We start from the raw sequence: 15,820 nt of genomic DNA, 5'->3' as shown, positions 1-15,820 counted from the left end.
AGTTGCTTACACTCGGGCAATACTTACTGAATCGTTTTAATATCTCTCGTCACGGTTTTATTTTTGACATTTTTTTACTCTACACCATTTTATAGCAATTAATGAAAGTTTGGTTTATCATTTGTTGTTTAAAAACTAAAGATTAGTTCAAACAATGGACATACAAGTTTTTTCTTCGGCAAAGAAGGCAATAATTTATTTACATGTAGCGAAGGTTATGACAACTACTTAGAATAGTAATTATTTGGTAAAGAAGAAAGCGCTTTTCCATCAGAATATTGTAGATACCGATCTAGAAGTCTGCGATTGCAATGGTGAAAATTTATGTTGACAAGATCATCAGTTTGATCAAGTTTTCAATTAATCCTTTGTATCCAAATCTCCTTCCGTGGTAAAATATTTTTATCCATCGCTACTATAAGTCGAGGATTTGAATTCATCGATTTACATGAACGCATTTCTAATTGGAATATCGTTATAATTTATTATATTACTAGTATATTGATGTTTTTTAAGAACCATGTCGTTCTCGTTGTTAAGCCTCATTATTTATAATTTTTTGTGGCGATACAACCAACAGATACAGTTTTGTCATAAATAAAATAAATTAATCATTTTAATAATTTTTCAGGATTTATACGAAGACGTAGACTACGGTGTGTTGTCACCCCAAACCAAAATAAAAGTGAAAGTCAATCCATCAGGTAAGCTTATTTTTGTACGTTCAACTCTCATTATAGACAGCACGCGAAGCATGAGATCATGATTTAATTCGTGTAAAACGTGTTATATATAATCAGGCGCCATCATTTAAGTACATTCTTGATTTCTTGATCTTTCTTTCAGTACAGTACAAGATCCCACTGCAAGATCACTACGTTCATAACGCAGTTCATCAAACTCACACTTTTACATACGTTTAAAATTAGACGAATACATTGATAATAGGTTACCAGTCAAAAATTGGCCGTAAATATTTTTAATTCAATTAATAGTAATTCGTTTTTGACAAAAATTTTATTTTATTCATTTATTTTTTAAATAAAATACGCTGCTCATGACATATATGCATGTTTTTTATATCAAATTAAGCTATTTTTTTCTTAATCTGATGATACAACCTTGTCTGAGAAAAATGGTCGCGAATTAGGGTTTCCAGCTGTTAAAAACGCGAGGTATCAAAGATAAAGTAAAATAGAGTTATGGCGCAACGATACTGGTTTGACAAAAGTGATAATATGTATATTATATATCTATCGACCCATGCTTTAAAAACTCACACAACTGACACTTCAAACCAGTAGCGTTGCGTACTAACTGTCTTTACTAATATTTTTTTTTTTTTTTTCATTTCGCGGCATGTTTCATATTTTTTCTGTCTTCAACATAGATGTAATGCATTTCGGCTAACAATCATTTGCATTGATATTTTTTTATTGTTTATTTGATTACTGATAATTTTATACCTTTCATACTCATTCAGGGTTCTGTAATTAATGTGCCTTACATATGTATTCTCTTCTTTTTTTTCTTGGACGGTTCTGTAAATTCATTGGTAATGCATTACAGATTACAAGTTACAGTTTAGGGATTCACGACCTTTACAGACCTATTGGGTTTTCCTTCGTCATTTATATCACTTCATCAACTCTTATTCTCTTGATCAGGTTGAATAAACTTAATAGTACTGTTTTAATATAGTTTGACACTTCTGGTTTTTCCTTTCCGAGTACTAGAAATTCTTGAGGAGCTCAGTTTTTCCGCAGTCGCTTTTTTCAAACGGTCCACAGACCAGTATTGTGGTTACTAATCTGTAATCGATGAGTATTTGCTCTGCATCCAACTTCGTCCCACTCACGTTTGAAATGTAGACAATATATGCGTACGGTCTGAGAATTTAGCTCTTGTGTTTAGCTTGTAAGCTTGTATTTTCCCGGGTTCCAGCCGGGGATCTACTTTTTTAAATCATTGTGTACTTGGACCATTTAGGCACTTCACAACTGGATACCCCGATTTAAATATAATTTTTTCTAAAATGGAATTTTCCCCTGTTTTAAGCTTTGTGAGAATTATTTTCTGACTGCGGTTATGTCTTGTCAGGTTTTTACGAGACTAATTCGTAAACTGAAGGACCTCGACCATTTGACCAACTACTACTAACCTCTTCGTTAGTCATAGGATCTACTTCCTCAATGTTGACAGTTCCCTGTATTATTGGCCTTATGGTTTTTATATCAGTGCCTTCAGAGCTTTCTACTGTTGTTTCTTTTTTTGTTATTTTCTTCGTTGTAATCCCATTGGATCGCATGAAAAACAACATAGTAGCGCATACCCAAGCAGTAGTAACTAAAACCAGATATCTCCTGGCTTCCAGAGGTCTCCATTTGTGACTGATAACTAGCCAGCCATTCACCCCTTGACACTACAGATCGCATCTTGGCTTTTATTTAATTCTCTTTTAGTCAGCCTTTAAACGCCGAGAAAGCCGTGGGAATATTCTTTTAGCCATTTCTACATAAGGTGAACCATGCTTTCAAATTTATCTTATCATTGTATCTGCTGAGGTACTTGTCAATTTCAATTAAAGGTGAGAGATCGACTTGTGATTTTATACTGCTATATTCGAAAAATTTCTGAATTTCGAATTAAGTATCCACTAAACTACTCACAATTGCAACCGCTAACCCGCAGATCTATCTATCCTGGTGACAAATAAATTAACACAATACATATTATATAGGCACATAAATTCTAAAATTCTGATCAAACTGGAAGAATTAAATAACTAGATTAACACAAATTCGAAAAAGTGTCCTAATTATGAAAAAATAATACATAACACTATTTTTAACGGTCACTGGTCCTTTTAAATGCCATAGAAACCTCTGTAGAAAGAACCAGAACCGAAAAAAGATCATCAAGAGAAAACACTGGATGACAGACAGAACGCTGCAACTTCTCGAAGAGCGAACGAGAATTAAATCTCTCATATATCAAAACGACAGCAACAAAAACGAATTAGCAAGATTAAATAAGGAAATTAAAAGAGCATGTATGGATGATAAAAATAAACATATAAATGAAGAATGCGAAGAACTACAGAGACATGCAAACCGTGTTGCGTTCTGCACATACGATGACCTCAATATAACAATTTTGGTCATCCTGAAGGGGGAGAGAAGATATTCTGTTCAATCTAGAACTCGCTGGTTTCCCCCTTTCAGATTGGGTATGTATATTAAAATAAAAGAAATGAAAGCAAGTGGACTGTATAAAACTCTATTTTAAAAAGAGGTGAAATAAACCATAAATATACATAACCCAATATACCTACAATTATAAATAAAGAAGAATATAAACTTAAAAGAAGAAGAATATATGTAGTACAAACTTACACACAAAAAGAGAACCATAAACAAAACAAAACTGTCGATTGTATATATATACCACGTTATAGATAGAAATAATATACAACAAATAAAAAATATGAATATATATGTCATATAAAAACAAATTATTAAACTCAATGCAAAAGTATACTCATAATACACATTATGAGTTAATATTAGGTAATAAAATACACAACACTGTGATATATATACAACAAGAATAGTGAAATTATTATAATATAAAAAATATACAAATCTACATAAAGGTAATGAAATGTTCTCAATCAAGTTCAATCGCGATCGCGGCACAACAGATAAAAGTTCGAAGCAAATATGACATCTATATACCAAGTAAACGTACTTGATATATGCAGCAACAAAATTATGGTGTATTGTAGCTTACCCCATAAATCACAGCACCAACCGCTGTCCAACGACGTCTTCATCGACGTACACCAGAAACCACAAAATTTCTAATTTCAACTTTTCTGCATCAAACCGACTTCCTCGGTCAAAGGACCGCTGGCAAGTGTCTTAAGGTACTTTTAACCCAAACGCACACACATGTGTGTGGTTTGAGAGATAAAACTCGACGACTCTTCCTATTCTTATCTCAAATGTGTGTCATTTTGCAGATGGCCCGTCTCGTAATATGTAGTTTTTAACACAGATGCACCCTTGAACATGGAATCTTGATATACGGGGAGAATCAAAACTACCACAAAGTCTGTTAGTATTATATAAATGTTTATATCTCGTTGCGAAACTGCAACATTCTCCCCGCGTTGGCATACGTGCCAATAAAACATAACTGTACTTTGCACTCCCGACGCACTGTACAAATTCCGAAACCGTAAACACTTCTTCGGTTACGAAACGAGCGCCACACTTAAAATACTACAAAGCTTTACATTAACAAAAGAGCACAAAGAACAATAACTTATACATACGATAATAGGTTACAAATACATAACTACATACTAAATATACATCACTACAATTATACAATTCTCAGTACTATACATAAAACGGATTTCCTCTCTTATAGGAAGTGCATTCCTCTATTATCCTAGGATACAATACATGAACTTGACGCCATCGAGATGTGACTACTCAAGCGAATCCTCAGGATATCATGGACGAACCAGTTAACCAACGGGACCGTATGAAAAAGAACGAGGAAAGAAAGAAAAGTGATGTATATCGTTAGAAGGCAACAATCAGGATGTCTCGGACACCTATGAGAGACGGCACTCAATATAAATACTACAAATAACCTTCTAATAGTTCTCGAACAGCAAGGAAATGGGAGAAGACAAATATCCTGGTTAACAAACCTAAGGAAATGGTTCTCCGCAACAACAACTAAGTTAAAGACAAACAAACAGAATATTTGTAGCCCGAATGGCCACTACAATATTCGAAACGAATAAGCAGCAAAGGCAAAAGAAAATAACGCATGAATTGTAACACTATCCCTAGATATTAGCAATCTACCTGGACAGACATAATCATGACGAAAATGTAAAATGAAGAAACTCTATTCTTCCATAAGCTTTATCCATAAAAGATAGTTATGATAATTTTAACAACAATAAGCAAATTATATCTCAGGTTGAGACTTAGCTCCCTCTTGATAATAAAAAAGTGGCGACTAATTCTAAGCTAGGAGTAGACTTAGTCAATTAGACTAAATCAGAATTACAATAAATAAAGAGATAAAGAGAATAGATAAAATACGAACATTTATGCTATTCAATAAACAAGGCTTTTTATACATAATAAGGCAATTTTGAAACGAACGAAAAACAAAAGTGGTGCGACTTCTAAGAATTCTTTCTACTTTAAAGAATTCGTACAATGTTACAAGAAAATGTCTTAACTATCCAAACCTTTAAACCGTTATTTTAGTATAACGTGGCGCAAATACATGAACAAATAAAGCTTTAAGCAAAAAATATATCCCATAATCTATGGCAATAAAAAGAAATCTCGAACAGGTAACACAATGATAGATGGGACTCTCAACATTATAAAATGTGCAACAACTAAGTCCGAAATGATGTCTACAATTGGACGTACCTTGGGGCCTTACTTGTCCCAACCATACGTGTGTTTCGAACATCTTTAAAACAACTAGATTGTTCGAAGAAAGAAGAAAATGATGCTTTTGAGCATAAGGAATGGTAGCATTCCTCAACATACCGCTAACTTTTGTACGGTGAATAATTTCCTCTGGAAATAAATTCGGAATATCCAACTGATTATCCGGATTGGCAATACCGGATGGCAACGATTCCAATATACGAGGAAACGAGAGACTTTTTAATTGTTGAACAATAAGCAATTCAGCTTGCTTTTTACGAACGTTTCTGATGAAACAAAACACAAATTCCTTTACTCGGCGTAAACGAGAAAGATAGGAGTACATTTTAACCGTATGTACCCCGAATGTTAAATCTAGAGATGGGTGTAGTACCACTCTAGGAACTTTTGACCCAATTATGGTCGCAATATCTAAGTTAATAGCTTCTTTAGAATTGTCTCTGTCACGAGACGACAAGAATTTTGGCTCACAATGCCAAGATTTCGATCGAGCAAGTGTATCGGGGTTAGCTTCCCGCGAAGCTGTATCGGCAGCGTCATCATCAGACACCCCATCATGGATGTCGTGCAAAGAAAAATCCTTGGGTAAGGATTGAATATTAGAATGGACCTGAGGTCCAGAGAGATGTAAATCATTAAAGGATAGCCCCGTAGAAGAACTCGCGTTTGTATGAGCGTCACGAGTCTTATAGGACTCACTATCATTTACCACTGCAACAGGTGAAAGGGAATATGCAATACTGCTAAGGTCCGTAGGTAACGCCTTGGGGACAGTATCTACATGAGCTAAAGTCGAGGATAGCTGACCTGACGAACTAGGCGCCATCACACGAGGTGTTTGAGACGTGAATGTCTCGAAAGAAGGTTGAGGTTTTGAAAAAGATGAGTCTTTTGACATATGATTTTGAGAAGATTTAACTACATTGAGTAGATGGCATAAATCTGAAATAAGTGTGGGAGGTCTTTCCCCCACATGTAACCTAGAAGAACAATGGGATGCACTACCTACTTTATAATACGTAAAGGATGAGAGGACGGGCTCCCATATTATAAGTCCCATTGCCTTACAAAACAAATCGTCTACAATGTTTCGATCCTCGCTATCTTCAGCGGAATCTACCAATAAGTTCTCGATTGCATCCTGTGCGCATTCATACTTATCATACTCAACCTGTAAATACTCACGACGAACTTTCAAAAGATAATCAATATCGACCAATGAAACATTTTCTGCAATCCAATTACAGTGACGAATAATTGCATTCTTTGCAGACCGTCTCTTGAATTTGAGGGTGTCCATTGTTTAGACAAAAATGGAGCAGCTAATATTTAAAACTGACAAGACAAAACGAAAAAGATTGTGAACGAGTAAAAGTAATTGTAAATCTCTGGATTTTTTAGAGAAACAAACCAAAGAGATACTTGTAATAGTCGAAAGCAGGTCTCTATAATAAGACAACTACAAACAAAATAAAAAACAACAGTCTCCACAGACCAGGTATCTTATCAAGGAAAAGATATATCCCAACATAAAACGATTACAATCTGTTACTAATGTCCAAACAATCAGAAAAAATTAAACAAAAAAATGGTTGCAATAACCGAAAATACTTTTTCCAACCTCACAAACACTAACGAACACAAAAGAAGAAATGTCTCTACAGACTGGGTATCTTTTTTCAGAAAATAAATACCCCAATGTAAATGGTTATACTAACCGCAAAAAGGTCTCTAGCATAAGAAAACCCTGAAAAAGTAAAAGTAAGAATGTCTTTCGGCAGACTGAGTATATGCTTAGACAAAAGAAATACTCCACTAAAAGCACTATCAAAAAATCAGCAAAAAATGGGTATAAAAACCTGAAAAAGGTCTCTGTCATAAGAGCACCTTGAATAATGTATATAAAAAAGAAATAGTCTTTCGACAGACTAGTTATATTTCAGTATAAAAGAAGTCTCAATGTAAAATGGTTATAAAAACCGTAAAAAAGGTCTCTGTTGTAAAAAGAGCACCTTAAAAATTAATGTAAAGTACAAAATAGTCTTTTTGCAGACAACTGGATATCTTTTAGTATAAAAGATATACCGTAATGTAAAATGGGTATAACAACCGCAAAAAAGGCCTCTGTCAGAAGAGAACCTCGAGAAAGCAATGTAAAAAAGATATAGTCTTTCGGCAGACTAGGTATCTTTTAGTAGAAAAGAAATATACCATAAATGGTTATAACAACCGCAAAAAGAAGGTCTCTGTCAGAAGAGCACCTTGAACAAAGAATGTAATGAAGGAATAGTCTTTCGGCAGACCAGGTATCGTCTTTCGGCAGACCAGTAGGTATCTTTTTACATAAAACAAATACCTGACTATATAGTTATGATAACCGCAAAAAGGTATACAGTAAATAAACCTTGTACAACGTAAAAAGTAAAATGTCTTTCGGCAGACTGGGCAACTTTTCAGATAAAAGAAAACCCGACTATACTATGGTTGTGATAACCCCAATAAGGTCTCTAGCATAAGAGAACCTCGACAACGAAATAGTCTTTCGGCAGACTAGGTATCGTCTTTCGGCAGACGACTGGGTATCTTTTCCAGCTAAAAGAAATACCCGACTATACTATGGTTGTGATAACAGCAATAAGGTCTCTACCACAAGAGAACCTCGATAAAGAAATAGTCTTTCGGCAGACTAGGTATCGTCTTTCGGCAGACGACTGGGTATCTTTTCAGATAAAAGAAATACCCCAACTATACTATGGTTGTGATAACCGCAATAAGGTCTCTAGCATAAGAGAACCTCGACAAAGAAATAGTCTTTCAGCAGACTAGGAATCGTCTTTCGGCAGACGACTGGGTAACTTTTTAGATAAAAGAAATACCCCAACAAATAGTTATCACAACCAACTAGGCTCCTACCATAAGGAACCCGTGAGCAAGTCAAATAAAATGGTTATCATAATTGATAAGGTCCCTACCATAAGGAAACCGTAAGCAACGACATATTAACTAGTTATCATAACCGACAAGGCTCCTACCATAAGGAAACCGCAACTACACATGAAAAAGAACATGGAAAAAAGGTATCTACTATCAGAGAACCCTAAACAAACAAAAAAACAGAAAAAGAAGAAGAAAATCCGGCTCGAAGGACCATTATGTTGCGTTCTGCACATACGATGACCTCAATATAACAATTTTGGTCATCCTGAAGGGGAGAGAAGATATTCTGTTCAATCTAGAACTCGCTGGTTTCCCCCTTTCAGATTGGGTATGTATATTAAAATAAAAGAAATGAAAGCAAGTGGACTGTATAAAACTCTATTTTAAAAAGAGGTGAAATAAACCATAAATATACATAACCCAATATACCTACAATTATAAATAAAGAAGAATATAAACTTAAAAGAAGAAGAATATATGTAGTACAAACTTACACACAAAAAGAGAACCATAAACAAAACAAAACTGTCGATTGTATATATATACCACGTTATAGATAGAAATAATATACAACAAATAAAAAATATGAATATATATGTCATATAAAAACAAATTATTAAACTCAATGCAAAAGTATACTCATAATACACATTATGAGTTAATATTAGGTAATAAAATACACAACACTGTGATATATATACAAAAAGAATAGTGAAATTATTATAATATAAAAAATATACAAATCTACATAAAGGTAATGAAATGTTCTCAATCAAGTTCAATCGCGATCGCGGCACAACAGATAAAAGTTCGAAGCAAATATGACATCTATATACCAAGTAAACGTACTTGATATATGCAGCAACAAAATTATGGTGTATTGTAGCTTACCCCATAAATCACAGCACCAACCGCTGTCCAACGACGTCTTCATCGACGTACACCAGAAACCACAAAATTTCTAATTTCAACTTTTCTGCATCAAACCGACTTCCTCGGTCAAAGGACCGCTGGCAAGTGTCTTAAGGTACTTTTAACCCAAACGCACACACATGTGTGTGGTTTGAGAGATAAAACTCGACGACTCTTCCTATTCTTATCTCAAATGTGTGTCATTTTGCAGATGGCCCGTCTCGTAATATGTAGTTTTTAACACAGATGCACCCTTGAACATGGAATCTTGATATACGGGGAGAATCAAAACTACCACAAAGTCTGTTAGTATTATATAAATGTTTATATCTCGTTGCGAAACTGCAACAAACCGGTATGAATCCGATGAGCTATATAACAAAGTCCGATATCTATCCAGGGAATTTAAACCAACCACACAAACAATAATGGATCAAAACCAACATATTAGGAGGTATGGAGAAAATATTGTCAAAGTATATATGCAGATGATCCCCAGAATGCAAATCACGACGAGTTCACTGCAGAGAGAGAACCAAACATTCTAAAGTCATAGGTAGAAAAAGCAATCAAAAAGTTAAAAAATAGAAAATCTCCTGGCGCAGACCAGATCACCGCAGAAGTTTTAAAAGAGACTGCAAAAAGATTTGGGAAACCGGAGAGTGGCCCAACGACTAGACAACATCCACTTTCATCCCTATATTCAAAAAAGGAATTCCGCTAGATTGCAGCAACTACAGAACGGTATCTCTAATATCCCATGCAAGCAAGATTCTACTTCATGTAATACACGAAAGACTAAAAGCTTTTCTATCGACTCAGATATCAGAAGAACAAGAGGGATTTGTCCCAGGAAAAGACACAAGAGAACACATCCTTAATGTCAGAGAGCTTATCGAAAAAACTCGTGAATTTAATACTCCTATACTTATGTGTTTTGTAGATTACACAAAGGCCTTCGATAAAGTCAAATGGCAGCAGCTATGGTTCATACTAGCGGTAATGGGAACACCCCACCACTTAATTCAACTAATTAAAAGTCTATATGAAAATAATAAGTGCACAGTAAAAATAAACACCCATTCCGATCATTTCAGAACAGAAGCAGGTGTCAGGTAGGGATGCATAATGCGAAAAGTACTAGACGGATGGACGGATGGAATATCAGTAGGAGGTCAAAAAATCAGTCACTTGAGATATGCTGATGACACTTTAATAATCGCGGCAAATCAAGAAGAAATGGAAGACATAATGAGATGTCTGGAGGAAAAAAGCAAAATATATGGACTAAAGCTAAATAGGAGTAAGACAAAGATCATGATAGTAGACATAGCTCGGAATAATCTTCAACACATTAAAGAAATTGGGGGCTTTGAAGTAGTAAATAGTTTCATATACCTGGGGTCCCTAATAACAAATAACGGAGGGTGTGACAGAGAGATACATAGAAGCTAGAACAGCTATGATGAAACTGGTAACAATTTGGAAAAATTCTAGCATAACAATACACACAAAACTAAAGCTGGTAAGGGCACTCATTTTTCCCATAGCCACATATGCATATGAAACGTGGAACTTAAAGAAAGCGGATAAAAATTTTTTGAAATGTGAGTATACCACCGCATGTTAAGAATATCCTGGATTGATCATCGCACTAACGTATCGATATTAGAACAACTTACAGTATAGGATAGATTGCTTAAACAAATACAACAGAGATATTTGCAGTATTTTGGACACATTGCTAGAAGAACAGATACGATGGAAAAACTGATAATCGAGGGTAGAGTTGAAGGAAAGAGACCTAGGGGAAGATCTCCAAGTGGTTGGGTAGATCAAACAGAAATATTGATTAACCAAGGTTTACATGAAGCAGAACAACTAGCCCAGGAGAGGGAAGGATATAGGGAAATCATGAAAAAACTGTAAAGGCCTGATGGTGTCGCAACATCCCAAAAAGGATTAGGACTGAGGAGAAGGAGGTCCTTTTAATTACCAGATACGTTAATATTCTTGTTGAATAAAAGAATTAAAATAAAGACAAACAAAAACTACTTTTCAAGTACAAATAAGTAAGTGTATTTGATGATATATGAGTAATATAAGTAAATAAATTAAGATCTTGGAAATCTTGTACTTGCTACACCTAATTATTGGAACTATGTAGTCAAAGAGTGCTTCTTTCTCTATGGCTTAAACGCATTTGTCTTCGAATTTCGAGTTCGAGACGCATTCTAGACGCAAAATGTATATTTCCCATTTACACCGTCTTGACATATTTATTATTCATTTATTGTTTAACACGTTGAGAGCGTTAGCGAACTTAGCCCTTTTAATTTCTAAGCATTACATGTACTTTGGTACTCGTATCTCATCTTCTTGTGTGTGCGATACAAGCACCCGAGAGCATGTATGCATCAATGGCTATATTGTCATCTATTAAAAAGATGACAATATAGCCATGATATATTGTTTAGTTTCTTAGGAGGAAGTGACCTAAATAATTGATTTTCTGTAATAAGAAAGTAGTAAACTATACCAGACTCAATTTGTACATATTTCCGAGTGTATATAACGCATATAAATGCATATTGTTGTGAAGCTATTTCCTTGTGGCATTTTATGTAACTTACTGTTTTATTTGGGAATAAAGCCACAATTTAAGTTGAGAATGAAATTTATTGACGTTTCGACTTAAAATTGTGGCTTTATTCCCAAATAAAACAGTAAATCATATAAATGCAGGTTTATTTATCAATACAAAGATAACGATACACAATGTTCAAATAAAAGTAGCGTTTATTTTCTGTACCACTATGTAAAATAATTAACAATGAAATTTATTAAAACACGGTAAACAAAATCCTGGGGTGTTTGGAAAATCTCGGCAGAATGTCGTTACTCTGCGAACTTTTCGGTCGGCTTCTCTATTAGATAGGGTAATCCAAAGTGTTTTGTAGCAACTGGTGCACACTTTTTTCTTTTTTCTACCAGGGCTTCAGGTTTCACAAAAGTATGAATTCTCTTTCTGAGGACTTTCCGATTATTTGTTCATTACATGGTGCCACTGAAGGTGTTGCTGAGGTTAATTCTTCTGCCAATTGTCTTCTAAAATCGGTAATATTTAATTTTATAGTTGACAGTTTATTAAATACAATCCAAGAATTAACAACAGTGGTACTAAAAAGGAACTTTTCTAAAAAATAAAAAAAAAATAGTGGTATAATGTGCATATGTAACATTACCTGTACAAAGTTCTTCGTAATACAGAGTAATAAGAACTCATTTGATCACTGACATCAACCCCCTTCTTGGCTTTATAGTAGTGGATGACACATGATGGATTCATAACACTTTCATTTTTGCGATTTTTTTTTTTACCTAAAATAGATATAAATGGATATTTATTTACTGACAACAAATTGTAATTACAACTTACCAGTGTCTGTAAGTGCAGCATCGTGTTCTGGAATGGTACATATCATTAAAACTGGTCTTTTATCCATCCATTTGATGATTTTGACTTTGCCTTTCTGCTTTCCTTCAATTTCCCCCTTTTTCATATTTTTTTTTAATATTTGTGGAACTCCTCTTCTACTGCTCCTTAATGTACCACAGTACAGAAACTTTCAGCAACAGGAATACTGGAATAAAAGTTGTCAGCGAATAAGATTTTACCTTTGTGTTTCTCTAGAGGTTCTATAAATTTCATAATCACTGTTTCAGTGTGAGCAAGATCAACCAATTTGTTCTCAGCCTTTCCTGTATAAATTGTTACCATGTAAGTGTAACCACTTCCTGACCACAATTTGTATAATTTTACTCCATATCTGTGCATTTTATTTTTTATGTACTGTCGAAAATGTACCCTTCCTTGAAATGGCACCATGGATTCGTCTACTACAATGGTTCTTCATAGAGTAAAAACTTGTTGAAAATGTCTTAGTAATATTTTTAATACTGGTTCAATTTTGTATAGCTTGTTGTTCACATCGGCAAGTTCATTCCTATTAAAATGAATAAATTTTAACAATAAAAGGAATTTCTTTTGATCTTCGTATCAATAAAACCATTGTGATAAGCAGGATCTTTAGACTAGTATTGGTAAATACTTGGCACTCAATTTAATCCCATGATCAGAATGACACCAAAAAAGTTTAAAATTTCATAACTATTTGCTTCTGTCCAAAATCTAATTCTAGATTTGCTCCTCAATCCCTTTTGAGTATATCTAATTGCAAATTCATTAGTTTCGGTAACAATTAGTTCCATTAGATCATCGGTAACAAAATATCTGAATATATCAATTAGTTTAATTGTGGCTAGTAGGTTGTCTACATTTACTACATCTGATTCTTGTAAGAGATCAAAATCGCTCGTGTTTACACGAATATTTCCTTAATAACTTTCTTGCTGTTGCCGTACTATTATTTCCTGTATTTGTTGTAATTATCATATTCAGAAGAGTCAGATGCACTATCATCGTATTAATATTCATTATCTGAATCTGAACCGGCTGACGAAACTTCATATGTCTTATCTAATATGGAATCATCGCTATCGAAAGGATCCAATATAGACGTAGTTGAAATTGGTGAGTTTGACACTTCTGTCACCGCTTCTGCATTTGTTAAAACATTTGCATTTTCCCCTTCTGCTTCTATTACAACAATTGACGTTTTTATTTCTTCTTCTGGAAAAATTTGTGTGTTCTGTTCACTATTTTTGTAGCAAGATGCCGACGAACCTAACTTAGAATAATTGACTTGCTGAGTGTTCGGTACTTCAAAAGTTTGTTTAACTTTTTTATGTTTTTGGTAAGCACTGTTAAATTTAATATTCTTTTTATTCGATTACTCATTTTAATAACAATTCACAGTAAATTAGCACTTATTCTACTCAACAATACACAATCACTATGTAACTATACACCAATTAAAATTTTTAGGTTAGAATTTGAACGTGTACTTACTTGTACCTACATATACTCGGATGTAGGTAACGCAGTGAACTACATCATTTTTATTTATGTGCGATACATGCACTTGGGTATATGTATCATTTTAATATCATGGTGCTGTCAAGAATACCCAATGGAGTAAATTGGTACTTAAACGACCAATATTGGTTAAAAATTGTGATGTATAAAAAGTATTATTATAGCTTTAGATGCACCCTGGTGTATGTAAAGCACTCAACGTGTTAAAAGTGTTTAGGTACCATTTTGATACAACAGGATGTTTTACTTTAGATTAAGTTTAAGATTTTATGAGAAATTATTTTACCTCTGACCTATTTTTTTTAGGTGTTGTGATATTAAGAGCTGATGTTCAAGCAGACTTCAACCGAAGAATACCATTCTTCACGACTCAACGACCTACCTTCAGTAGTCCTATAAATCAAGTGTTCAGGGTACGCGAAAATGGTTTTAAATAGATCTTGTTACATGTTCGTGCTTAAGTAAATTATTAATTTAGTTAGGAATGATTGTAATATATTTTTAAAAACAAATTGTTAAAATTATTATTTTCTTTTATTTATCCTCAGAAAATAAGTGGAAAACGTGGATGCATATATTTGTATAATTCGATATATTAGGACCAAAAACTAAAAAAACTATGAATATATTGCCACTTCTATATTGCTGCCTGTCATCGCAGTGTGACTCATTGGAGTGAGATAGGAAGCTGGCCAATTCATACAGCATACTGCACTATCGCAAGTGGGTAACGCATGCTCATCTAAAATAGTTGTAATGTATTTTGCTCGCAGTATAGAATCTCCATCCACAAGAACCAATTCAGTACGGGCACTTATATCAGCCCAAACCATATCTAAGCCTCCTCGATAGTTTATTCTTTTCGCATTATTGCATTAGACAAATTAATCCTCGTGCTCTACTTGCAAAGGCAAGTCGAGCTTTGTGATGTTCTGTGGTTATTGGTGAACATAAGGCGGTTCATTTGGATAATAACTTACTTTCGTCTTCTTGGAAGTGAGAAAAAAGCTTCTCACAGCATTCAGAAGATTTTGTCAGTTCAATTGACAAGAGACCATAAACCAACCGATCATATTGTATGGCCATTCTATGGCCTAATTCTGACTTCTTAGTTTAGCTACCGCTACATTAAATCGCTGAGTGGCTCATTGAACGACACTACGACAATCATTTAGCATTACAACTATCTTGAAATACCAAAGACGACGACTATCTTGAAATAAAACCACTACGCTTGTAGTATCTATCAGTATTAAAGGCATTTTATTTAAATAAATAAAAGTACAACACATTTTAACACCTACTTAAACTTAAATCGATTTGATAGTTAAAATCAGACATGGTCCTCTGAAAAGGGTGTAACTAAGTAATTGCAGTTATTGTAAAAGCAATTCCCCATTTACTGGCCAACGGCTTGGGACAGATTGTCAACAGGGGTTTTCGAGATCACCAATTATTTGATTTTATCTGTATTCAT

General features: G+C 34.2%; 2 protein-coding genes across 2 annotated transcripts in view; one reads left to right on the top strand and one right to left on the bottom strand.

Moving 5' to 3' along the window:
* Positions 1-14,867, top strand: part of LOC140439852 (alpha-N-acetylgalactosaminidase) — a 212,126-nt gene extending 197,259 nt beyond the window's left edge. The window contains exons 8-9 of the mRNA XM_072530008.1: positions 632-704; positions 14,650-14,867. Of these exons, the coding sequence (XP_072386109.1) occupies positions 632-704; positions 14,650-14,780 (204 nt within the window). The 3' untranslated portion in view covers positions 14,781-14,867. The remainder of the gene's footprint in view (positions 1-631; positions 705-14,649) is intronic.
* On the bottom strand, positions 12,174-13,099 carry LOC140438345 (uncharacterized). The gene is made up of 3 exons (XM_072528022.1): positions 12,784-13,099; positions 12,590-12,725; positions 12,174-12,452 (listed from the first exon to the last, which is right to left on the bottom strand). Exons 1-3 carry the CDS (start codon positions 12,905-12,907, stop codon positions 12,350-12,352), a joined length of 363 nt encoding a protein of 120 aa, XP_072384123.1. The 5' UTR covers positions 12,908-13,099; the 3' UTR covers positions 12,174-12,349.
* Positions 14,868-15,820: the final 953 nt, after the last annotated feature.

The sequence above is a fragment of the Diabrotica undecimpunctata genome, chromosome 4, assembly GCF_040954645.1.
Source record: "Diabrotica undecimpunctata isolate CICGRU chromosome 4, icDiaUnde3, whole genome shotgun sequence".
Taxonomy (NCBI): domain Eukaryota; kingdom Metazoa; phylum Arthropoda; class Insecta; order Coleoptera; family Chrysomelidae; genus Diabrotica; species Diabrotica undecimpunctata.
This window is presented reverse-complemented; position numbering and strand designations above follow the sequence as displayed.